The sequence below is a fragment of the Thermobia domestica genome, chromosome 15, assembly GCF_964235325.1.
Source record: "Thermobia domestica chromosome 15, izTheDome1.hap1.1, whole genome shotgun sequence".
In the NCBI taxonomy this organism is placed as follows: domain Eukaryota; kingdom Metazoa; phylum Arthropoda; class Insecta; order Zygentoma; family Lepismatidae; genus Thermobia; species Thermobia domestica.
The window spans coordinates 25,559,722-25,586,330 of record NC_137468.1 but is presented as its reverse complement, the minus strand read 5'-3'; the positions used below and the strand labels follow the sequence as shown (position 1 = coordinate 25,586,330).

The following is a 26,609-nucleotide window of genomic DNA, read 5'->3' as shown; positions in this document are numbered from 1 at the left end:
AAAATTAAAATCTCGAACACAAACTTAATTCTCTTTGCCTTTAATGATAATGCAAAAAAATACCTTTTACAAACAACCTCTTCCCATAGTTGATTGCAACATTTCTTAAATATTAACATACAAGTAATACATAATAACCAAATTGGAGCAAGACAGAGCTCACACATTTATATATGTATGTATATTGTCTAAAATTGCGCACAAACACGTGATTTTTTACTACTTATAGACAAGCACAATATTGACTTTTTTATTTAAAAAAAAGAAAAAGAAAAATAGTGAAAATTCTGCTTACTACATGATCAAGCGAGGAAAAAAACATTGGATACATTATATATATATTTAAGAAAGAACATGTTTTATTTACATAATACGCAATCTGCTTCTTTCCCGCTGGAACTTCGACACACAGTTCACACGATCAAGAGGAAAATTTTCGTAATAGGAGAAAATAATCATACACTCGAACTTCAGCATCACTGAAACATTTTTGTGCTGCTAATAACGGCAGCTCCACTTTTCATTATCAACACTAATAATCACTACTCTCATCAATCAAAATGGAAAGGTACTAGGAGAAATCCTTTCCTTATGCATCAAATTGACAAAAGCACCTCACTAGTATTCAAATAGTAAAAGTTTCTTTATTGATTTAACTTTTATATTAACATATTGTTCAAGAACTGTAATCACGAAATCATTATTTCACACGAAGCTTTATTTATTTTTTTTAAAGTAGGAATATCCTTTTTTTTTCTTGCACTGATAAAATATATCTTCTTACTGTGTGAAACATCAATGTGGTAAATAACTATCCTCTCCAAAACATTTTCTGCCTTACCAATACTCCAAAAACAAAGTATACAAGGTTTTAACACTTATTAACTCACCGATCCGGTAGTTCCAAGTTGCAGTGCGGACATATGAGTAGTTAACTGAGGAATCATCGAACCATACTGAACAGATGGATCTGAAGGCATCACCTAAGGAGATAAAATCTCAAAGTCAAAAGCATCGAATTTTTAAACTTTTATCATTACTGTCGTATTATTAGTATATTCATTATGACAGGGATCAGACAGTAAATACCGCTAACCTTAAAAAATTGTAATTGCAAGTCCAGATTTTTCTTCACTTATTTTTTGCAGTACTATTACCATATGTTTATCCGTAATTTGTTTCGAGTTTAACCTCCTTTTCCAGCAACAATTCAATGACAAGTGGACTTGCAATTCCAGCAGGAATCTGCCTTTCAGAAGCAAATCTAAATCCCTCGCATCATATGTAAGCGCCAATATTTTTACACCGAGCTCAAATACTACTATAGAAATGTTACAGCAGTTAAAACTGCAGGTTATATTATTTAACATGTATAGTCACCCACAAAAGTACCTGGACCCCAGGGGTCCAGGTACTTATGTGCGTGAATGTATTATAGGGAGCTAGCTTTAATGCGAGGCTGAGGAATTCAAAGTTGATTGGCAGGTTCCCCACCCTGTCGCCAAGAAACGGTCCTGGGCAGGGTTGCCAGTGCGTTGTCAAAAAATTCAGCTGATACTCACTTAATTCAAAGAGTTTATGCAATTATGCAATCCCTATCGAAGATCCCTGTATACGTGGACACACGCAAATTAGGCTGTGATAACAAATGCTTCATTTTTTTTTCTCCCTCGCTTCTTCGTCGCACTGCATTATGGCCTTCCTTATTACTTCTCTAGCTTCGCTGTGTATAGTTTGCCCTCTCTTACGCTGTGAAGCTATTGTCAAATGAATAATAAGCAACAAAACCGCAACCACAACAGCACACAACAAATAACCAACTCACACTAACTCTTCAGAATGACATTCATGTGACAAATTTTTAACCCTGGCAACGCTGACATATAGAAGGGGGAAAGAGAGTATTGCAAGAGACAGGCAGAAAAATTGTTGAAATTCTTCCCCCTTTACCTCAGCCCCCGCTGGTAAACAAGCTAGCTCCCTATAATACATCTTTCACACTCTCATCTTGAAGAGAGAGCGAGAGAGAAATTCAAAATCCTGTTAATTTTCTAACCAAATCCCTGTTTCTTCGGTGTAACAACCATCTTGAAACATTTCTTTCATGCAATGTTTGAATTTCTGTTTTGCATTTCCCAGTATAATGAAACAATTCTTACTACAATGTGTACTACGAGTTTTATATTTCGTACTGTGTGTAAGTAATAACTTTCATGATATTCGTAGCTTCTACTGTTAATGCCAATTAGCTCCAACACTACTTTTATTTGAGAAGTGAAAGTCAGTATAGTCTATATATATCGGAACAAGATATGAAAATTAGGTAATGAGGAGGGTCTGTTATTGATCCTATCCTTAAAGCGATCATATGCAAGAAAAGATAGTCAAAATTACAACAAAATGATTTTCTGAGATAGCTTCGTGCACACAGAAATTTCTCTCTTCCTCATTTCATTATGAAAGCTTATTTAAGGGTAATTCAACACGTACAGTTTGTGAAGTGCATATCACCTCACCAAAGCAATTTAAGTAATCGAAGATGTTAGCTAACAAGTTAGAATGGTGGACAGTGGTATGCTGTACTCTGAAATGTTCAGTGTTGCGTTTCGTGTATGATTTGAATGCCGCCAGATGAACGTGAAATGAAGTCTATTCTGGAACTTTTCATTACAAGTACGAACAGGACTATAGCGCTAGGAAAGCAACTTGAAACCTTCATTGTGCGAAAGGTGAAGCAACAATTGATCACAGCAAAGCGATCAGATTGTTCAAGAAATTTCGCTTGGGTTGCAAGAAGCTCGCCAATCACCCAAGGTCAGGCAGGCTGAAACCCACGGATTATGTGGATTCTGAGGTCGCGCGCCAAGCAAGAGGTAACTGCAATCATTAGTACTCGGACGTTATTAGGTGAGCTCGCTACTTAAGCCCGGTGTAGCTGATCTTCACGACCCCGTCAAAAGCACTCCGAAGGGCCGAATTGAACCGAGCGCAGGCACAGAGAGTGTACAAATATGCCAGAAACTGAAAAATCCGCATGATTTGCATTTTCTAAAGGGAATAATAATGTGTGGCGAAAAGTGATATTTTCCGAAATCCTAACGTGAATAGCTAGTGGTTAAACATGCGCCAGGTTCCGGAATCTGTAGCCAAACACGGGCATTTCGAATACAAGGCAATGCTCTGCAACTGGCGGGTTATAAGAAGATAATTTACTAAGAGCATTGTGTGCCAAAAATACCCTCTATCGCTGAACAGTAGGCAATCTATTTTGCAGCAAGGTACCGCAAAAACTCACAAATGGCCAAAATAGACTCCAATAAGTCACCAAAATATTGCAAAACTTTTTACTCTGTCTTGCACTTTGTTTGTAGATCCAATTCGGGAACAAATGTTATAAATCCTAATTCTCCATAGCATGATTATTATTTTAACTCACGTTATTAACGATTAAGTTCAATACATGTAAGAAAATATATTTTAGAAGAGGAATAACTAACTTTATAATCTAATCTTTTTCCGGCATTCTTTTCACCAGTTCAGCGATCGACTTTTTCGTGTCCCTCCCATATGAACACGACGGTTATACATAAAAAGTAAATTATAATAATTAATGCATTTCTGCTGTTAGCCTAGATGGGAACAAAGCTGGTTTAAGCCAATGTCAATTAAAGAAAAAATATTATAGTATATCAAATAGTATGATTAATCATGTTCTTTTATATATTATATGCTGATATACATTAACTTACCACTTATTTCCTGCTAACCTGACCTTGCATATACGAGATGTATTATCGAACCTTATTTCTTTTTCCACGTGAATGATATGTACGTCCTCTGTCGGTGGAAATGTATAATGAACATTCATGTACGTGTGAATTTTTGCTCGCTCGCAGATAGCGAAAGTCACGATCAGAAAGCCACTGAGTGCGAACGTGTAGTGAACACTGGTTGGATTTGCAAATTGTGTAAAAGGGCGGAACGACTTGAGCAGTGGATGTGCATCACTTTTTGCCGAAAACTTAACAACATCCAAATGAAGACTATTTGCATGATTCAATAGGCGTTTGGGGACGATACCATTAACATTTCACGAATCACGGAGCGGCACAACAGATTTAAACTTTATTGGTTAAACACGGTATTTCCATGGTTCATCGGACTCCCTAACCACTGATATGGCGCTATATATATGACTTTTGATTCTTCCCGAAGTTGAAAATACCGCTGTGAACCGATTTAATTCAAAAGAAGACATTATGCGGAATATGACCACCCAGAATTTCATTCCAAAAGATGTGTTCTCTGTTTCCAACAAAGGCACGACCTCTGGGTTAAGTGTGTACATTTTCAAGGGAACTACATTGAAGGAGATTAGATTTTTTTAAAGTTTAACTTCCCATAATTATACCCTTTCAGGTAAAGACAACGAATGATTAATAGGAGTGACTTTTTTGTGCTGTACCACTGGGAACAGAACTCGGGACCATGTAATCCAAAGGTGCGCGCGCTTATCAATAGATAAGTGGGAAAGGAGATTAGAGTCACTGCATATAATATGAATAAATGTATTTTTGCCGACCAAAGATTTAATATTTTTAACGCACTGTATATAATTAAAACGTCAATGATTAATCTCTCGGAATTCAACCGTAAAAAGTAAGGAGAAAATACTGTAAGTGTAACAATAATACAGTTTGTGTGACGCGTGCTTCGTAAACAAAACATTCTCAATGCTAAGTCCTATACCAATAACCTTGGATTTGGACAAGCTTTTCCTCACATTGCTAATGAATAACAAGTTAATATATTTAACGAATACCGTTTAACTTCAATTATTACTGTTGTTCAAGATCGTGTATTCATGGTGGAATTCAGAAGACCTATAGAAAAGAAAAAGAAGGTACTTACGAAAACCATTATGGGTGTTAATATTTTAAACATAAAATAATGATTACTTTATTTGTCAATGGAATTTTTTTAATCAAAAAATATCCACAGGAAATAGAAATCCATTGCTATCCTAATATTGACGGTTTATTTCCTTTCCTATACCCTAATGATTATGCACTTAATATTTTACTTTCTTTATTATAAAGATCATTGTACTTTTTAAATCTACACGTTATTTAAACACTATTTCATAATAAAAGTATCTGACCATCAAACAAACCAGTCAAAAAATTCTGATACAACGACTTTCGAGAACAGCGAAAGACAAACAAGAATATGAACCTTACCATATTACACCAGGATATACAATGACAGTATATGATGGTTGTAGTAACAACTAATAAGGCATATTACTGTCTGATTACTACATAAGAGCAATACTGTTCATTCTGGGTTTGGTCTTTGCAACGTAACTTTCCCTCAAATTAACTTTACAATAACAGTTATGTAAAGTTAATGTGCTGCTTTTCTTTTCAAACATACATACATGTGATTCATGAAGGTTAGTACATAGCTCATGCTATTATGAGGATGATTTCTACTGGAGGATACAGTTTTCTCTATTTCTATTTTCAAAATAACCACAAGCACATACTCACTTGACATTTAGTAAAGCAAACCTGTTAATAGTAAGCTTACTTTTTTTTTTTAATACCTTTCCCGTAAATTGTCAGTAGGGATTTTACGCGAGTTTGTCATACCTTCAAAAGCATTAGCACTACTAAATATATAATTTAATCCACCAGTGTGAGTATTAAAAGGATCGATGATCAGGTATTTACAAGGTTAAAGATAGAAAAATCGGTACGCCCCTTGGCTTTTTTTAAAAACGAATTCCCAGATATTGAAGTATATTTTTTAATTCATCCAGCAGATGCTGCATTATTGAGGTGATTATGAAAGAAGTTACTTTTAACATACACACTCAATGTTCTACAAGAACCTAATTTCTTTTATATATATACCCTCCCTAGAGTCCTCATACGGTGCATATTTTGGATTTACAATTCTAGTGTTTATCCCTTTTTACAAGAGACTACACAGACTGCAAGAGATGAAAGATCGTTAAATAACTTGATGCCTAAGAAAGAAATACGACAAGAGGTAGGAAGACTTGGAAATTGCACACAATAAAATTTATTCTTGCTTGAATAGTCAATTCCACGAACAAGTCTGAATAGTTTACGTTTACCAATTAAACCCTTTCGCAACTACAACTAAATACGCGACTTCAACTAGAACTGAAGACTGCCTTCTGATATATACAGTATGAGCTGCGCAGTGCCATGGTACTTGGCACTTGCAATTTATTTTATTCATTTATGGCAACATAGTTCAATGGTATATCAAGAAACAATTACGAAAATAGAATTGCACTTGACCCTAAATTAAAGGGGGGGAAAACACGTGCAATATGTTTATCACCAATTTATCATAAAGAAAGATTGAGTACATTTTTTTTCTCGGCAGTGTATGTGTTAAAAACTAAAATCGAAAAATTAACATGTAATATAAATCTTTATATAAACTCTCTCTTCGAATTCCTACATAACAAGAAGAATTATAAAAATGATTATGTATTGTGTTCTATGCATAAGAAGCAGAAAACCTACCAAATAATAATAAAATAATCTTGCTTCCATCACATTCTCTAAATTATCAAAGCCATGAAATTTGCTACTTAAATAGTAATACGATTTAAGTGCTTCATGGGTTTATCTGAACTACTATCGAGGTTCCTGCATTGCTGTGACCTACAATTTTTTTTTTTTATGACGAATATTGAAAGATAAAGGCTACACATGTTTTTTTTAAAGTTACGTTCATTAAGAAGTACTTAAACTAATTAACTCAATATCATACCTCTACTTGTTGCACGTGGGGAGCTTGCATAACATACTGTGCAGGTAACCAAGGATTTCCAGGAAGTGAATAACTCTGAACTTGAGTACTGTAATGGCGTCCATATTGATTCATGGTGGGAAGCATCTGGGTAGCAACTCCGTTCTGGGGCATGGCATTGGGATCGTAGGAAACAGGGGCTCCCTGCGGAATGTTAGAAAGTGAGCTTTACACTCCGGTGAGCTCGAATATGAAGCACAAATCTAGCAAGCACCAACACACTTGTTATAAATGCAAAAATAAAAATAAAACGAGTGTTAATAACAGCTACACACTTCATATGCACAAATAATGTTCTAGTCATGTGTTTCAAAACGTGTATAGGAAAAAAGCTTAAATTATAAAATAAATGCAGACAAGATTAATAATAACGTGTAACAGTTCGTATCTAGATCATAGAACAGTTTTTAAATCCTTAAAAGAAGCAGAACAACTTGTTCTGCAATATATTTAATCTTTATATAAGAACACTATTTAGTCTTTAGGTACCATGTGGTAACTTAATAGTTCGTTTTAGAAGGATTAAATTACATCGGACACATTTATGTTAAGCTATAGATTTTATGAAAAAATAATAATTAACCAATGATACCTAACAACATAGTAGTCTATGAATGTTATTACTACTTGCTACAGAAAGAATATACAAAAAGGAAACGCAGGCACTACTGTATCAGACAAAAAATGGATTCGATATGGCAGACTTTCCAGACAAAGAAAATTGTGAGAGTTATTTAATTTGGTTCCAATATGTCTCCAAACTAATTTCCAATTAATGACGATTATGTTAAAGTTAAACCGGCAAAAATTCTGCTATGCTATTTAATGGAGAAATTAGTAACTTAATATAACACTCTTTAATTGCTGGATGAAATGGATAAATGTTACAAACTTTCTCCGTTTAATATCCAAAAGCTAATACTTTACAAGTTCAATCACAAGAAACTTTTAACGCATGTATTTTCCTTCTACTTACTACCAAAGCCAACATGGTAGGTTTATTTCATGTTGGTTTCCAAAAGCCCATTTATTTCCAAATGAATCAGACAATACAGGTTTTCAAGTCAAATCGTACATTATCGTATTTTTGACATGGTATTTTACATTATTGGGAAAAATATTAAATACTTCCATAGATGTAAAGATACCAAATTTTGCAAAATATAGCGAATTACATTTTTTTTAATACATTAAAACAACTTTATTAATTCTGACGATTTTTAATTTAACAGTGCAAGTTTTGCCTCTTGTATTAATTAGACTTGACGTATCTTTTATATTTGAGTGTTACATTTTTCGATTTCTAATACCACCCTTCACAGAATAACTGTCAAGTCATTTTTTGTTGTTCAATTCTATGTTCTGCTCATTTCAAAGCAAACGCAGCCGTTTGATAGTCCCCCCAAGCAGCTATACCACATAGAAATAAATTACTGTCGCTTACTGCCCAGAAATTTAACAATGTGTGAGCTTCTATTTTTACCTACTGTACAGAGTAACTATATACTCTAGAGGTACATGAACGACTGTATCCCATCGATGTTTGCTGCTTAAATAACATGCACGTAAATACAGACAATTGACACATACTTCTCCTTCCCTCCACATCCTTTGATCTGGGCTTTTGTACTGGTTCCTCTTCTTGTTGCCTCCATCCGCAAATTTTACTAACAAAGGTTCCTTCGATCCCGTTAGAGAGGTTCCATTAAATATTTGAATTATGTGTTCACATTTTTCCTTCGACTCCATCCTGCAAAAAGATCAACATTTATTATTTGCACACTGCACAAATGTGTCCGATTTATTACTTTTTTTTTTAATCTATCTTTGATATTATATAATTTCCCCTATTTTTTTTCTTAAAGGAAGAATCCCAACGCACCAAGATTTTGGACTTATTCACGACATAATTAGATTTTCGATAAAACTACAAGGTACCCAAATAAATTCTTGCCGTTTTTGATGTCCCATTATTCATGCGCTCACACAGAAGAAACGAAATGATGCACGTGCCTGCTAAGCGATCGAAAGTTAGTCTGACAATCGACCTTCAGTAATACAGGCTCGTTGTGCACATACAATAGTCACAGCTCGTCCGGTATGGAAAAGAAATGGACGTATCGAAGCAGCCTGTTCGCATGTATTTGTTGTAGGACTTTTAAGTAGACCTGTCACCTGCCGCATCAGGTCGCCACATATGCCAGGCACTTGGGAAGTATGCCGTGAACAAACGCACCGCCACGCATTGGTTCCTGGGATTCCGTTTGGAAGACGCACTCTTTCAAATGAACCTCGCAATGGACGATCACATGTACTAGATGAGGAGGCCCTGAAGGCAGCCATTGAGGAGGACAATGGTCTAACGTAACCTTTCTGCATATTCATCACACATGTTTTCACTGCACCTGCATGGGATAGGGAAGTCATACAAGTTAAGCACGGCAGCCAACAAGGAACAACGGGTAACAGCCTGTTTATCCTTGCTCACTTGGCACATGAACATATCCATCTTTAGTCGCCTCCTTACTGCTGACAAAAAGTGGGTCCTCTATGACACTTCTAAGCGTACCAGACATTGGTTGTCACCACGTGACCTTGTTCTTCACACCTCACGAATACCTTTGCATCCACGAAAGGTTATGCTCTCTGTATGGTGGAATTGTCGGCAAGTGGAGCATTACGAGCTCCTTCCAACTGACCATACCTTCACTGCTGACCTCTACTCTCAACAGTTACAAAAGGTGCAAATGTGCATTGGGACACAAGGAGCCGGCATCGCTGAATCGCAAGAATGTGCTGTTCTTGCACGTCAATGCCAAGCCACATGGCACAGAGGACTTGGCAGACACTGCCATGCACCATTCACCAGACCTTGCACCAACAGATAACAACCTGTTTCATTCCCTCGACAACCACCTCCGCGGAAAGATCCTTTGCAAATAAGGGAGACCTGCAGAATGCAGTCACTGACTTCTCTGCATCCACGACCGCCGAGTTTTATCAACAGGGTACTGTAAAGCTGCAGGAACGTTGGCAAAAAGTGATGAACTCTGATTGGAGCTTACTTCGAAATCTAAAGATACGTACCGTCCACTGTATTGCTCTCTGTTTATCACTGTTCTAGGACGGCAAGAACTATTTTTTGGATACCTTGCACTTTCCTGTACAACAACAGTTTTGTAACAAAAGGTATTACATTTTCCTGATAGCTATAGAATTTCACCTTAATGTGCAGTTATTTGAAATGGTGGTATTCCTTATCCTTTTCTTCCTTTATGATAAAGGAAAAGTTCCTCTTTTATACGAAAGGGAAAAAATAAAGAAAAATAATGAACTTTAACTACATAACAAAATGTGATTTTCGACTGTTTCTCGCCCTCCTTTCGTTTGAAATAATAAAAGAACTGAGTAGGAACAAAGTACCTACTAGAGATGTTCACTGTCAATATGCACATATACTTATCATTTATTTGGTTTGAAATTCAACGAATATTCTATAGTTGCCACGCAAAAACATGTCTACTCCATGCATGTTCTTTCGTCAGTAATTTCCGATCGAATGGATGAATGAAATACCGTTTTCTTTGACGTAAAGAGAGAGAAAAGAGGAAGTATATTCACTTTATGCTATCGAAAACTGATCTCTCAGTTGATGCATTTGTATAAAAGAAAACTAATTAGACGATAATTTACTTTTACTGCTAACTACACCTGCTGATGTTCTAAAATCTGAAGTTTATTACAAAGAAAGAGAAATTAAAAAGAGGTTGTATTTACTTAAAGTCAACAGAAGCGGATAAAAAAAAAAAAAAACTTACCGTGCAAAACCAACTCCTTTACTCTGTCCATTTGTATCCCTAAGAATTCTTGTCGATATAACTTGCCCATATTTAGCTAACAAATTGTCTAAATCATTTTCCTTATAGTGGAAAGGGAGGTTAGCTATATAGAGATTTGTTGGGTCTTGCTCTTGTTGCTGTAAGACAATAAAAACGTTTACATGAATTCTATTCGCTTACAATTTTACTACTTTTCACACACATTTAATTCCTATACATAAAAAACATATTCACTAATTTTGCGTGACATCAACTATCACTCAAGTGGTAACAGTTATTGAACAGTTTAATACAATAAAGTGAAAGGTCATGCAGTGTTATTTACACTGAACTGGAACATTAGCTACCACAATAAACACGAAACACTACGAAACAATAGAAAATTGTTACAATTTCCAACATTCTACGTTACATAACCTAGAAGATAACCCCAAATTATTAAAGCAGATACGCAGAGTAATAATTGTTTTTGTACAGTTGGCTTTAAAAGTTGAACTACGTTTGAACGCGTTTTACTGTCCAGTCAGTTTGGAGAAAAATTAGTAGTATGCAAAATATCATACACTAAAATGTTCATCTTGATTATAACATTAATTTTTGTTTACTGGTTAAGAAAACTATTTTATTGGTCTGATTATTTTAATCTACTATTGTACAGCCAATTTATTATTCTTCCTGCTGGTCTAGTAGCTAGCGCGTGGACGTAGTCCCGGATTCGATTCCCTGTGGGAATTTTTAAAAAATTATCGCATTGTGGCGGCTACAATTCCACTTTAAACTGTAGGCCCATGTTTCACAAGGCCTCGATGCTGAAAAGGGACTCTAAATTTCCCCGTCATACAACCCAACCGAAATGGTCCCGAAAGTATGTATTTTTTAAACAGTCTGTAAAGAAAATGTTTAAAAAAAATAGTTCTGATAATTGTACGATACGAATATCATCCTTCATTCAATTTTCATGCTTGTGAGGCGTTTGTATGCATTTTTATTACCGTGAACACATAATTTATTAATTTTTTGTGAAAAATCACCCTTCACGGCATTTTTAGACTGCCAAAAGGAGCGTAATTATATTGGAGCCGGTATTGAGTGTTATAAAATTAACCTACATGTGCAATCCCGATATTTTTGAACGACTGCTGGTATTCTGGAGTTTTGTGATTGAATTTATCGTTAAGGCTTTATTTTATAACGAAGTTTTGAATAAAGAAAGTTCAAGAGGTAAAAAAATAAATAAATAAAATTTACACAGTAAAAGATTAATTTAAGAGAGTACCCTTCCTTTAAGGTCTAAGGAAGCACCCAACAATAAGAATCAGAAATATATATATATATATATATATATATATATATATATATATATATATATATATATATATATATATATATATATATATATATATATATATATATATATATATATATATATATATATATATATATATATATATATATAGCGTGATTCAAAATGATGTGAACGATTACAACTCCTTATAACTTTTTTATTAATCATCCAAATAGCTTCAAATATTAGTTAAATGCTAAACTCTCCAAGTTTTTGTGATAAAAAAATGAAAATAGTACATCACAAATGTTCTATGTGGGCCCCCTTTGTTACCCTGCATACATCTATTCGGTATTCCAATTCCGCCCAGACCCATTTCAACGTTTGCATCAACAGTTTGCACTGCAGCAGTGATGCGCTCTTTCAGTTCATTCACATCTTGGGGTAGAAGAGGTTCGTAGACAATGTCTTTTACATGTCCCCACAGAAAAAAATCGCAGGGGGTTAAGTCCGATGATCTTGGTGGCCAACGTAGAAGCTGATTATCATTTTTACCTAACCGCCCAATCCAGCGGTGTGGCAGTCTGTTGTTGAGGAAATTTCTGACATTGTGATAAAAGTGACATGGAGTTCCATCCAATTGATAGATGAAGTTTGCACTGTCATGTTCGAGCTGTGACATAAGCCACATAGTAAGCATTTGTAGAAATGTTTGTCCAGTCACAGTTCCTTCGTCAAAGTACGGACCATAAACTTTTGAAGATGAAATTGCACAAAACACATTCGTCTTCGGTGAATCACGCACAATTTTACAGATTTGGTGAGGCTTCTCAGTTCCCCAAATGCGAACATTTTGTTTATTCACTCTTCCTGTCACATGGAACGTAGCCTCACCATTGAAACGAAGTTTGCCCAAAAAATCATCATCAACACTGCACAACTCTTGAAATGACTCACAAAAAGTCTTACGACACTTTTAATTAGGTGTTAAGTGTTATAACAACTGCACTCGATACGGATACATCTTAAAATTAAATGTTTACGTACTACATGCCAAACAGTTGTTTGAGGCATTTGACGCTCTTTGCTAAATGTCCTTGTTGACTTTTGTGGACTGCGTTGAAAACTGGTTCGAACCCTTTCGACATCTGCCCCAGAAGTGGAGGGCCTACCGGGCGATTTTTCTTTACAAATGCATCTCATTCTGTTGAATTTGTCATACCACTTATGTATGGAGTTCTTTGATGGTGGATCTTTATGATATTTTGTGCGGAACTCGCGTTGAACACTAACAACAGACCGACAAACGTGAAACTGTAAAACGAAAATGCTCTCTTTGCACCACAGGCAGCCATCTTGGAACTAATCACTCTGCCACCTAGCGGATGAATTTTGAACTACTAAGGTTGTTCCACACAAAACTTGAGGATAATATTGAAAGTATTTCCATAGATATTTCATTGTTGATAGAGTATTATCACTTATAGAGCGTTTCCTTATCGTTCACATCATTTTGAATCACGCTGTATATTATTATATATATATATATATATATATATATATATATATAGTAAAATTCGAGATTTTACTCATATAATACGTAGCATGTACCCCGTGCATAGACTTAGTAATTTAGAAAACGAATTTATTTTTAAAAACAAATTACACATAAACGTTTACATGCACAACCAGAATTGATTTCCCATCCGTGTAAGCTGTAAAAACGAATGTAACAGTACTCGTATATAAAAACGTACGAAAGTGAACACAATTACAATTCACTACCAGTATCATGCACGAAACTGAAATAGGAGCACTTTTTACGACAAGTAATGTAACTGACACTCAAGGTATTGAGTTAACGTGCTTTCATCTCCGAAGCCTGGAGACATGAATCTATAAAGCAACGTGGAATTTGAGGTACGGTGTTCCCAACTGAAATCAAACTACGAACCACACATGCACGAAATATTCGAAAGCCCTCTACGTGAGTAGGATTACGAACAACAGAGGAGTTTTTTTTTTTTTCGTAAGAAGTTATTACGAGTTACTTGACGAACTGAAACAGCATCATATAGAAGTTTTAATATTACACATAAGCATGTTTAACAAACGAACGTTAAAAGTATGACGTAACAGGTAAGAAAATTAAAATGAAATACCAAATAAAAAACAATCATAAGACACAAAAATGCAATTAACCAGTTCCAGAAATAAACTTAAAAGTGCTAAAATGTTAATATCCTACGGTTACACGGGAACATCAACCCTTACAGTCTAAAAAACAATCTATCCATCCACTACTGATTTCCCCTTTAATTGTAAAAAGAAATAATTTTACTTCACAGCAGTTACTGAAAGAACATATTATGGTTTATGGCAAGTTAGAAGAAAAAGAACATACAGTATATATGATATCAGAGAGTAGTCTCAGTAGCAGAAGTCGGTTATGTGCAAAGTATGAAGAGAAGTCAAGGATTTCTAGAAATATTTTGACAGCAGAGAAATATCTCAAGAATGATGTATAAGAATACAATATAGTAGTTGTACGGAGGAATCTTGTATAGAGTGAAAATTGTACGCCTATAATAGAGAGAAGTGTTGAGTTGGCATATTATACATATATACAGATAGATAGATATTAATACATGTCATAAATTTATCATTTTACATCCAACCACTTACTTCATAAACTATGAGGGAGTTTTAAAACGTTTTCCAATCAACTACTATTTGAAATAGGTATTGCGGCAGAGGATTTAAAAAGTTCGTAACTTGGTAGTGCTCATATCATCACAAGGTTGAAGCCATTTCAATATCCAGAAGACTAATATAACTCGATTGACTAATATAAAAAATGTATGTAAGTATATGGAAAGAACTTCAATCGCATGATTTCTCATCATGTTTGTGTACAAGCTAAGAATTTTGTATGCACTAATCATGAAACTGAACTCTGAAGTCGTATCTCACAAACATATATACATACACCCATATATATATATATATATATATATATCGCTACATAATCATCTTACAAGTAACAACAGGACATTACAAAAGGACAAATCTGATTGCTATGTTACTGTTATATTATCTAGGAATATAAGCAGTTGTAATACTTAATAGTTTCAATCAAAATGCAGGTACAATTGTTTCGTTGATGTTTCATAAATATTTTAGGAAGTTAACATATCTGGGCATTCAGCATCTATGGTCTTTTAAGGCAGTCACGTACGACGGATGACATTCCCTCAGTAATCACAATACCTGGGGAAGTGGGAAAGAAGGCAAGCAGCATAATATGGATGGGGAAAACCTAACAAACAAACAAACAAACAAACAAACAAAACCTTACTCAAGATGCTGGGCTAAAAATACTTTTACACCTTTCCGAGCGTCCCTACCAGAAATCGAACCTAGACTATTCGCACTACGAAAGGCGAGAGGGTTAAGAGACTACGCTACGCGAGGGGCTTATAAATATTCTTTTTAAGATCGAAAAGGTGCTGGTTAATTGTTAACATTTTCACTTGCCAATACAAGTTTCCGGGTCCAAACTCAAGAGGTCGGACATTTTGATTCAGGATTTTCCCGTCCTTTTTCCGTTACTCCAGCGAATGCTGGAATTGTACCTTTAAAATAGACCTTGGTAAATTTCATCTTGCATTTGTTATTATTGATCGTTAATGATTCCCGTGTAAACTAGCTTAGGATGTTTATATGCAAGTCAGTTAAATATGCAAATTATATTAATTATAGATATATTATTGTTACAGTGTAAGTTCAATTTTTATGTAGATACACTATTTGGTCACGCATTGTTTTTTATTTTACCACATGCAATATACGTAAGTGGTTAATGTTTCTTACGCACTATAATTAATTTAGCAATTATATATTGCGTTCTGCAACGTTATTTCACAAACTTTGCATACAGATTTTTATGTCATAAGTTGAAAATTCACGTCTTAAGAAGCATCGTTGAATTATGGTAGTGGGAAAACTGTACACAAAAACTGACCAATTTGACTTGTTCGTGTTTCTAACACATGGTGACTTAAACATTTTAAATGATACAATTTCCTTTGAAGGTGAGAATTTTTCAATGTACTTCGGAATTATGTCAATATCAATTTACAAATAATTTTAGCAGCGATCAATAAAATGGCTACTACTGTTTCTTTTGATGTGAAGTAACTATATTTCTGTCTATAGGTGCAAAATATAATTTTGTCTTATAATAATGCGAAAAAGGAAGAAAAAAGTATGCCTGGGAAGTTTGTGAAATATATCACGGAACACAATGAATTTGGAAAGAGGTAGTACGAAGTGTAATGCAACTCATGCATCTTATGTACCAATTTATACATATAAACAGCTTCTTGAATGAAGAACCTACATTGACTCACTACATAGCACAACCAGTATTAAATAGTACAAGAGTACAATCTACAACAGCGCCAAGAACGCTAACAGTAGATCACATTAACTTACGTTCGGAGTACAGACAAGGAAATAACTTGTATTTTTGAGACGAGGCAATACTATAAGGGATAAAGCACATCATTAATGCTATAGTTACATTATACTTCACTAAGACAAGAGGCTACTCTCCAACGCTTGCATGCAACGTACACTTTGTCTACGATGGATTACTGAGATACCCACTTTGGCCATCTGCGCTTGGATTCCCTTTGCCTGGAGAGCCTTAACTGCAGCTTCCGCAGATACAGGAGATTCGAAGTCCACAAAACCATATCCTGAAATAAACAACATTCTTTTCATTCTGTGACCTAAGTATAGAAATACACGAGGATGTTTACATTTGAACTGGATTTTTCTTTAACAGTGCCTATTATTATTATTATTATTATTATTATTATTATTAAGTTTGGTAATACTGGAATTTTACGCCAATCGAACGTCCTTTTTTGTTTATCGTTGTTAATAACATAAGACTCGTATTTCAAAACTACAATATCAAGCGGTGTATGTAGGCCTCTATGAACTGCAAAACTCCATCTCATTTTTAGAACGCGACGATGCCACTAACAGTTGTTACACTGGTAGAAAGAGTATAGATAATAGCAGTGGGGACTCCATGTCCATGTAACTGATTAGTTTTCAGCATTGTATTAGGTAATTTTAGGAACTGCCTTTTCTCGTTTTGCTCTCTGTCAATCATCAAAATGCACAACAAACTTCGCTGGATTCTTCACACAGGTCAATAAATAGCACCTAATCCTGCCGAATAAAAGTGGCAATAACTAATTTATGTTGCTAAACTTACCCTATGACAGGAAATTTTATCCAGAAACGAGATTGCCATTTTCTAGGTTATTATAACAACCATCCCTAACTTTCATTCTCACCTACTGCAAAAGTAACTATTTATTTAAGATTTTTCAATGCACTTTTATTTCAGTAGGGTAAATCTGACTATCTTGTATCATGCTTCTTCTCTTGTTGACTGCAGTTAAGATAGCAAGTACTTACTTGAATATATTGGGCTACACAGACTATAAATTTATTTACGTAAAAATGTTTATAAATAACTACATAAAGTGAATTATACCATTGACTCTCCATTTGTTCTGCGAACAGACGCAATAGTCACATTTTAAAGAATGCTCTATTATATGCACACGTGTAACTGGCATAAATAGCTTTGGCAGAAAAGCGCACCATTTGCAACACGCTACGCTACTATGACGTATCTTGCGAACTTCTATTTTAAGATCTAAAAAATTGAGACTAATAATTTTTAAATTCTTATGCGCGGAAGGCGTAAATGGCAATCAAAAATGCTTGAAACATGAAGTTTGTGGTGGTGGTCGAGTTTTCACACTCATTACTACATGGTGTTAAAAGTTTATTCTGGGCAGGACCGTAACAGGAAAGAAAAGCAACAGCTGTAAAACCTATAGGAAATTACAATTAATTTTAGTAAATCAGACAGACGATTTTCTTGAAGAAAAAAGGAAAAAGAAAAAAAGACGGGAAGAACTATATAACCCTATAATTTCAGGAATAAATTTATATGCCATTTCAAAACCGACTACGGAAAATTACGCGTTAATGTCAACATCATTATGTTACACACTTAAGCAAATTACCCATAGCAGCATATATACTGTCAACTTTTGGGGCATGCTGTACACTATGTGGACAAAAGCAGTAGCTCCCTGCAGAGCACAGAAAGATATGACTCACTGTTGATTCAGGTGCACAAGTGAAAAAGATTTCAGTAAACAGCAGTCATGGAATGGGGCGAATACGAAAACCCTGTTGCTATCCAGACTACTAAAAACAGTTTTCAAACTTCTCCAGAAGTTGATAACCTCGAGGAGGTTCGTCTATAGCACAGTCCAGCGATATCATGAAACTGGAATGGTGAAAGACTATATTAGGCAAGGACGGCCACATATAGTGCTGACTCCCGAGTTCGTGAATGCAGTGATAGCAAATGTGCGAAGAAATCCGGCACAAACGCTATCAGTGATGACTCGAACTGCACAGGTCTATACTGAATATAAGGTGTGACCTACGAGTGCAAGCTTACCAACGATGTACTGGACAAATCTTCACTAATGAGTTCAAGTTATCAGAGGGTCTTAAACCCTCTTAAAAGCAAAACACTTGCTGAAGTATTACGCAGCAAACCAGCACAAACGAATCCTCTACAAGAACGGAAAACTTTTCATTGCTGAGGCGACGTTCGATCCCTCCAAATGATATGATTTATGTACGCCGCAAGTTCACAAGATGGAAAAAAGCTCGACGTGTTCAGAGGGGTCATCGTTACCCTGCTTCAGTTATGGTGTGATTAGGGATCAGTTATGAGGGCACTGCGGAGTTCCATTTTTGTGAGAAAAGGGTCAAAACAGCTAGAGTGTATCAGCAGACTCTTAAAGAGACTAGTGAAAGATTTCAATATACTATTCTCAAGCCCAGGTCTGCAGCTTCCAGCTAGATACGCTCCACTCATGGCTAAGAGCAGTCACGAGTGATTGAAGAGGAAACGTACCAAACCCTGTCTGCAAGAAATGATACAATATTGCCAGTTTGAAGAGCTCTCTTACGCATGCAATACCTTGATTTTTCTTTAAAAATAGCACGTAATGCAATTGATGTATGACCACAAACATAAAAGTTTCGTCTGAGTGCAAAACGTGGTCATTTTGAGTAATAATTGGTGTTTCCTATTCACAATGCACTGCTGCATGTCATAGTATTCAGATATTATATCACCATATTTGGTCAACTTATTAATCACCGTACTTTTTGTGACAGTTTATGGTTAGTACACTGTCCAAACTAATAACTAAATTTACTACATATTAAATTAACGTGAACGACTTATTATTAAAGAATCAATATTATTAGTATTATTAAAGAATCAATATTACAGGCCTTTATACGAGGGCTGCTGGGAAAGTTCCTCTAAACTACTTCTTACAACGGAGTGTTCAGCCACTATAGAGTTCGGAAGAACAGAAATTTTAATTTACATTATTTTCGATTGTTTGTTGAAACCTATTCCTTCATTTTTCACAACAATTTGTAGTACGTAGTAATTTTGTATGAGAATGGAAATTTCTCATGAACCCTTTTGGATTTTTTTTATTTATTTATTTATTTATTTACTTTAAATGAAAGTTAACACCAAACAATGCATCGAGTGACTTAATTTGGCTTTTGGGGATGAAATAATATCAAATAGAACTGTGTGCAGTTGGTTTCCAAATTCGAGCGTGGTCGCACATTCTCTCTGTGATAGTCTATACAAGTTTGTTTTTGCCAGTAATGTTAATGGTGTGTGTGTGAATCACGGCATGTGATATACCGTGAAATTCACAGAGTGCTTGCACAGACATGAAAGCAATACTACGATTTTATATGGTTACCTGAACGTATGGTAACTTTCAAACCGTTGCCTATCGTAAAACTTCACCGAACTTCAAAAAGTTCAACCGAGGTAAGTCACATTTGGTGTACTACATCGTTACAGGGGGCTAAATTTCGATTTATTCATGTAAGTCCGAAACTAAACAGCAATCCACTGTTTGTGTTCAAAGTGAGCCGAAATCAACAAAAGTTGTTCGACGAGTGCTGTCAAGCAAATGATTGCTTGTTTCTTCGGTTTCACCAGACATGTGGCAACAACAACTTTTTAGGAGATCGAAGGAACTCTAAATGTTGACTGATAGACAATCATTTGTTTGCCACGTCATCAATGAATTGTGTCAACCCAAACTGTCCCATTATTATTTTTCCACCACACTGTTAATTTTTTCAGTAAAAATGTTTAATTAATTACTACCCGTACGTACTTACTTGACGTAACAACTAATTACTTTATTATTTTTTTTTCACACATGAAGGCGATGAAATCACGCATGTGGTGAGTTACTTGTGTCACGTGAAACGCAGCTGGTTGATTTACGGTCAACAGAGGTTTCTGATACACTTCTTCAAACTTCTGTAAACAATAACCGAATAGGTTTAAACAAAGATACTTTAAATACAGGTCTATTCTTCTGAATTTTATAATATCGAAACATTAACGCCATTGTAAGTAGTAGTTTCTACAAACTTTTCCAGCAGACCTTGTATATGTATTATATTAAAAAAATAAGCTTGAATCACTTTATAATACATATGAAGCATTCCTTACCTTTACATTTATTAGTATTTTTGTCTAATATTGCCTTTGTAGATATGATAGTGCCATACCTGAAATTAAAATAAAACACACTATACTACACATTTCAAGTAATTTTAAATTTTATTATTATGAGCTCAATAAATATCCCAATACATTCAGCACATATGATGACAAGGGATTCCTTACGATGAAGGACACATAGCGTTTACTAATCAAGTCACATCTTTAAATCAATATTTTACTACTCGAAAAGAAACATCTGCACTTGTATGTTTGCTGTGTGCTTCTTTTCTGCGACGAGCTTATGTCTGTCTGATTGGTCCTGTTTTCGTCTTTTACAATATTCGATTGCTGTTTCAACAAGGGTTAAGAATATTTTAATTCTCTGTTGTGACACTGGAAATTGCCACGGAAAATGAACTGCAAAATTAGCTTTGCTAGTGATTTTATCGATTTAATAGTGTAAAGCCTACGTTTGTCAGTAAATAATAATTTCATACGGCATTTATGAGATTCAGAAGTATTTCAGTATTCTGTTAAGGAATGTAATGTATTCTGTATAGTGGTATGCGACCCTTCGACAAATTTATTCTATTAGATAGCAAGGGAAAGGAAAAGTGGAAAATGCTAGTCTCTTCTTACATTTTCAATGAGTTAAAGCTAACGAAGAGCATGAGAGTTGACTAGTAAGAAAATTGAAATAAAATATTCTACAGCAGGGTTTCTCAACCTGAGGGTCGCGAAAGGTTTCATAGGAGTCGCGAAGATAAACGGAAGATGAATGAACTGACCAAATTTGGATTTAATCTATTTGCTTTTAGGGAAGTTACTGTATCCACTACATACAAGAAACGGATTCTACTATTATAAAAATAGATGGAAATCGTGAGGTCTCCACAATAAGTATATTAAAAATTCTACACAAGCTTATTACAAACCAGAAATTATATGGGGATCGCTGGCACGAGAGAGTGTTAAAATGGGGTTGTGATATGAATTAGGCTGAGAAACAAAAAGAACTATTTTTTTTAACGTCCCACCATTGTAATTTAAGATTTACGGTCAAATGATGAAGAGAAGAAAGAAGAAAAACACAACGAAAACCTACGCAACGGTGTATGTCCACCACACAGCACACTTGAAATCTTTGGCACCAAAGGTGAGCGCTCTACACCTCCCCCCCCCCCAAAAAAAAAACTAATAAAAAGAGAGTTAACTAAAATAACGATGTAATGGAAGAATTCGTCATATTTATAAATATATATATATTAAGTCAAGATAAATGGGAAGTTCGACTGACATCGCACTGTTAGCAAGAAAGGGAGAAAATCTGGAAGAGGCACTAACTGATCTGAATGAACAACTACTGAGAAGAAACAGAAAAGAAAGCAGAAGAAGGGAAGTAAGGACTTTCCTCGACGGAGAAATTATGAACAAATAATGGCATCTAAATATTTGGACAGTAAGATATTCTCTGATGGAGGAATTGCAGAAGACATGGGAAACAGACAAAGCAAGCATTCTACAAAATCGAAAGACTGACATCAAAAAGCACACCAAGAACAGTATGGAAAAGATTATTTAAGAGTTGTGTGTGGAGCTTTCGTCCGTATGGTTTAAAAATAAGGAACATTTCGGAAATTAGGAAAAAGGACATTGGAGAAGAATGATGCGTGTTGGTTGGAATGATGGACAGAAAGAAGAACCAGATGAAAACCAATGCATGTACTTTGACCACGATAAAGAAAAAGGGACAGACGGATGTGAAAGACTACGAAGAGAGTATTTAGATAATAAAAACAGCAAACAAAGTTAAGTAAAACTGCTACTACGGAATTGGTATGCAATCCACCAGCTCTTGGTTGAGAAGAGAAATAAAATACATATTTCACTTTCTTCAAATTGTACGAATACATGAGCACAAAGGCGTTCAGCATTACACCCCTGCCCACGAATACAAATATATTTCAAATGGGTGAAATACCAAAACAAAGGCGTGGTAAATTTCTTACTGTAGTTCTCTGGATACTACACATGGAGTGGTTGAGTGATACAGCTTAACATCCCCTCTGTGTACCGAGACAACATGAGTTGTGTTGCCCTTTTAAGCACCTCCGTTGTGTAAAGGAAGGTAAGTAAAGCATAATGTACTGGGTACTTAACATGAACACATTATAATCATGTAAGCAATCGCCTATATAAATATACATTCTGTAAATTTAATCCGTAAATATACCCTTGGAACTACTATAATTAATTGTGATTTTGTTTAATTTATTAGTACAGCATTTTGACTACACATAAAGTTTATATAGTGTGGGCGAAAAACTTGAATTAAATGTAACAAGAAAGAAGAAAAGAAAAGATGTTATAAATAAAAGTACATTGAATTGTTATGATTTGTCACAGTATGTATCAACCGGAAATGCAAATAAATAAGTGCTTACAAACCCAACTTATGCAGCAGTATTTCATACATGGTGTAACCGTTCTTAAGTAAGTTTAACACATTTGTAGGTGGCGCAACTTTTGCCAGGCTATCTTTGAATCTTTGTACATTTTGTGGCCGAATGGTGTGAAATATGACAATGTTTTCCTGACTGATGGTGCTCCTTGTGTGAGGCAAGCTGGTGAAGCTCTTTCTGTATGCTATCGTAATATGATTCACGTCGTAACGTGTTTGTACACCCCCTACATCTATCGTGTGAAAAATCCCTTTATCCTAAAGTAGACAAGTTAATGTCAATTTTTTTTTTTTTTTTTTTTTTTAAATACCTTTTCGTAAAATCGCCAACTAGAATTCAACTTTTCAAAGAAAGAAATCCCGGTCAACACCCGTAATCACGCAGTGGGGTACCTGGCTTAATGCAGTACTATTTTATACGGAGAATTTTGAATCATTTGTATCTGTAGTAACTAAACTAAACCCATACGATGCTTCATCCATTGAAATTGTTCAAAATTTAGTAAGTGACAATGGCTTGAAATGTGACATAGCTTTCATATCTGCCAATTTCGGTTTCTTGACTCACTCTATAAAGAAACTAGAAATTACAGGTGATTTATTAAGTACTTCGGTTAAAGAAGTACAATGCCTTGAAAGAAAGCTGAATGTTTTTTGTGCTTCGAAAGCTGAATTATTTTTTTTAAAGGATTTGTTTGAGAAAAAACATAGGCTATAAAACCCTATGTAAAATATCTAATGTATTGGAAGGCCAAAACAAGTGAAGTTGATTGGGTGAATATTCGTGATGTTCCCCTTTTCAAACGCGAGGTTAACATCGCGTAATGTAGAACGTTTCTTTTCTCAATATAAGGTATTATTCGTGACAATAGGCATGGCTGTACAATGGGCAATTTGTAAGTGACGTTAGTTATTCACTGAAATACTCATGCAATGTTGACCTGATGACTAGGAGCCATTGGTGAGCACCAGTATTTATTTTCCTTATGTTGGGCGTTTTTCCATACTTTTCCTTGTTATTTTTTGTTAAATATTTTTTTTAATTTTTAGCATTTTTTCATTTTTAGCACACAAAAATCCAGGCCTTGCTAATGATAGTGCCGCATTAACAACTAATTGCAATATAAAAATAGTAGTTAAAAGCTATTTGTACTTCAGCAAAACCTACTATTTCAACAACAGACCCATTTAGATTTATCAAATTTCCTTCCATGTCAAAATCATCTTATGGCTAAACCATTTCTGAAAATGTGCTTTATTGACGGCCGATACTACCGCTCCAGTGTCTAAGACAAACATGTTGATTCTCGCATGAAACATATAAAGAATACTCCTGTATAAAGTGGTTTTCCAAGCATTTATTACTTCCAATTCAAGTTATTATATACTGCTACGAGCTATAACAATTTAATATACTTTTATTTACAGCATGATTATTTCTTGTTATGTGGTATGTTGCATTTAATTCTCTTTTCGAGTAACAAAGTACTTATTTTGTAATTTGTACAGTAATTTTAAAGAAAATACATAAAAGCAAATATAAAACGGAAATTCTTGCTTTAATTTAATGCCTTAAGACTTCAGTACTCTACAATTTTGTCATCGCTCATGGAATATGCTGTATTCATTACATTAGTACACATGAATGAGGTATAGAGCAAAAATTAGTATTATGTATATTATATTATATTTTGAATTTTGAATGTGTAAATGGTACTCCAAATATTTGTTTCTGAATATGCCATACTCAATTTATCCCTATCCCAGAAGAGTTAATTAATAGTTCACCTTACACTGTTTTTATGCTAAGTTACATCAAGTAAAATCACGATGTCATCAAATCGTATTTTAAAAAAATGAACACACAATATTAAAAAAGAATCATTGATAAAATTAAATAATAGGAAAATCACAAAGAAAAGAAATAATTTTATACACACACGTAAGATAACGTTAGAAATTAATCCTTACTGTGAACACATGTTGACCAAGTCCTTGTCTGTGGTGTTCTGCATAAGACCACGAATATACAGATTGGTTTTGGACAGCTGCTCCCCTGTGTTGTTACTCAAGTTAGCACTTATTGTGCCACTTTGCGATCCTGTATTCGAACTACTACTGCTAGTGGTAGAGGGCGATGTCGCTGTTGGCACCCGCTGGGAGAAGGAAGAAGTCTGAAAATTAATACATACATACAATGCTTCCAACTGTTACAATTTTAAAACTTACTAACGCAAATTTTGACAATTCATGTGTGACGTCGTGAGTTGCCATGGCAACGATCACGTTAAGAAAGTACTAACATGACACAGTCACGTTGACGACACATGAGATTGCAAAGCAACATTCGCTAAAGGAAAACTACGTTCATTGAAATTATTATTACCCGAAAAATAGTAATATAACTTATTACGGATAGATTCATATATTGTTCTAGACCTTTATAAACAGTAAGATGAGAACAATTAAGAGGCCTCATCGCGGCGAAATTAAAATACCGCTAATTCTGTAGTAATTATCTTATATCTTTAAATAGATAAAAGATAATCGAAATGTGGAACAAGAGCGCCCTCGACAATATCATTTAACATGAGATACCCAATGTTGCTATTCAGTCGGTTCGCACCGGTTCGCTAGAACCGGTTGTTAACATAGTGGTGCTATTCAGCCGGTTCGCAAGAACAGATTGTTAAAATATTTCGAGTTCGTAGAACCGTTTGTTACACCCAGATCTACATATACATACATAACGAATGGCCCAGCCAAGAATGAAAGAAAGAAGCCAAACAAATTAGTGAAAACAACTCTGTACTTTTACCGCTCGCTTGTATTGTTGTGAAAACAAACAACTTTTAATTGTTTCAATTCAATGGGCAGACAGATATTTGAATGAGCAGATGGAAATTTGAGTATGAATTCCGGGATTTTGTCCGGGATACTGAGTTCTGTAAGTGTAATGAATGTGATACGTATCTAAGGATTCGTCCATATATTACGTAATGTGGCAGAGGAGAAGAGAGAGTTCGGACTTGCGTTACAAAGTATGACATGAGGGAGGAGGCGGTTAACGTCTTCGTTACGTAACGTGATTTTTTTCTGTATTTTTTTTTTTTTTATTCTTAGGTTTATATGCAATTTTATTCAGTTCTTTTCATTTTTGTAAATAAATATTTATATTGTTTTGGAAAATTGAGAACATACAGCCTGTATAAATTGAATCATGCAGAAGGGATTTGAAGACGATACTATACACCAGCATGACTGGTGACGAACCCTGAGTGTATTACAATACAATAAAGCTCTGTTTTGTGGCTATCGCCGCAATGAATTTACGGTACACGCTTTTCTGGAGTTAGTTATTAGCGATCATAACTACAGCTTAAAAATGCCCTCGCATTCCCACTCGTATCGCTATTTGAGAATAGCTTTAAAACTTTTGATCTGAATCATTACCCACTCTATTCATCCAAGGGGTTTTACATGTGAAACAGAAGA

General features: G+C 35.0%; 1 protein-coding gene across 10 annotated transcripts in view; it reads right to left on the bottom strand.

The window, feature by feature from the left end:
- The window catches only part of shep (RNA binding motif single stranded interacting protein alan shepard), a 197,889-nt gene that overhangs the window by 27,988 nt on the left and 143,292 nt on the right, over positions 1-26,609 (bottom strand). For 7 of the 10 annotated variants that reach the window (XM_081741452.1, XM_081741461.1, XM_081741453.1 and 4 more), the window contains 7 exons: positions 25,086-25,288; positions 20,660-20,718; positions 16,618-16,742; positions 10,674-10,831; positions 8,446-8,605; positions 6,817-6,999; positions 891-983 (listed from right to left, as the gene is read on the bottom strand). In XM_081741452.1, coding sequence (XP_081597578.1) covers positions 891-983; positions 6,817-6,999; positions 8,446-8,605; positions 10,674-10,831; positions 16,618-16,742; positions 20,660-20,718; positions 25,086-25,288 — 981 coding nt within the window. The remainder of the gene's footprint in view (positions 1-890; positions 984-6,816; positions 7,000-8,445; positions 8,606-10,673; positions 10,832-16,617; positions 16,743-20,659; positions 20,719-25,085; positions 25,289-26,609) is intronic. The other 3 variants (XM_081741456.1, XM_081741458.1, XM_081741462.1) reach the window with 3 other exon arrangements.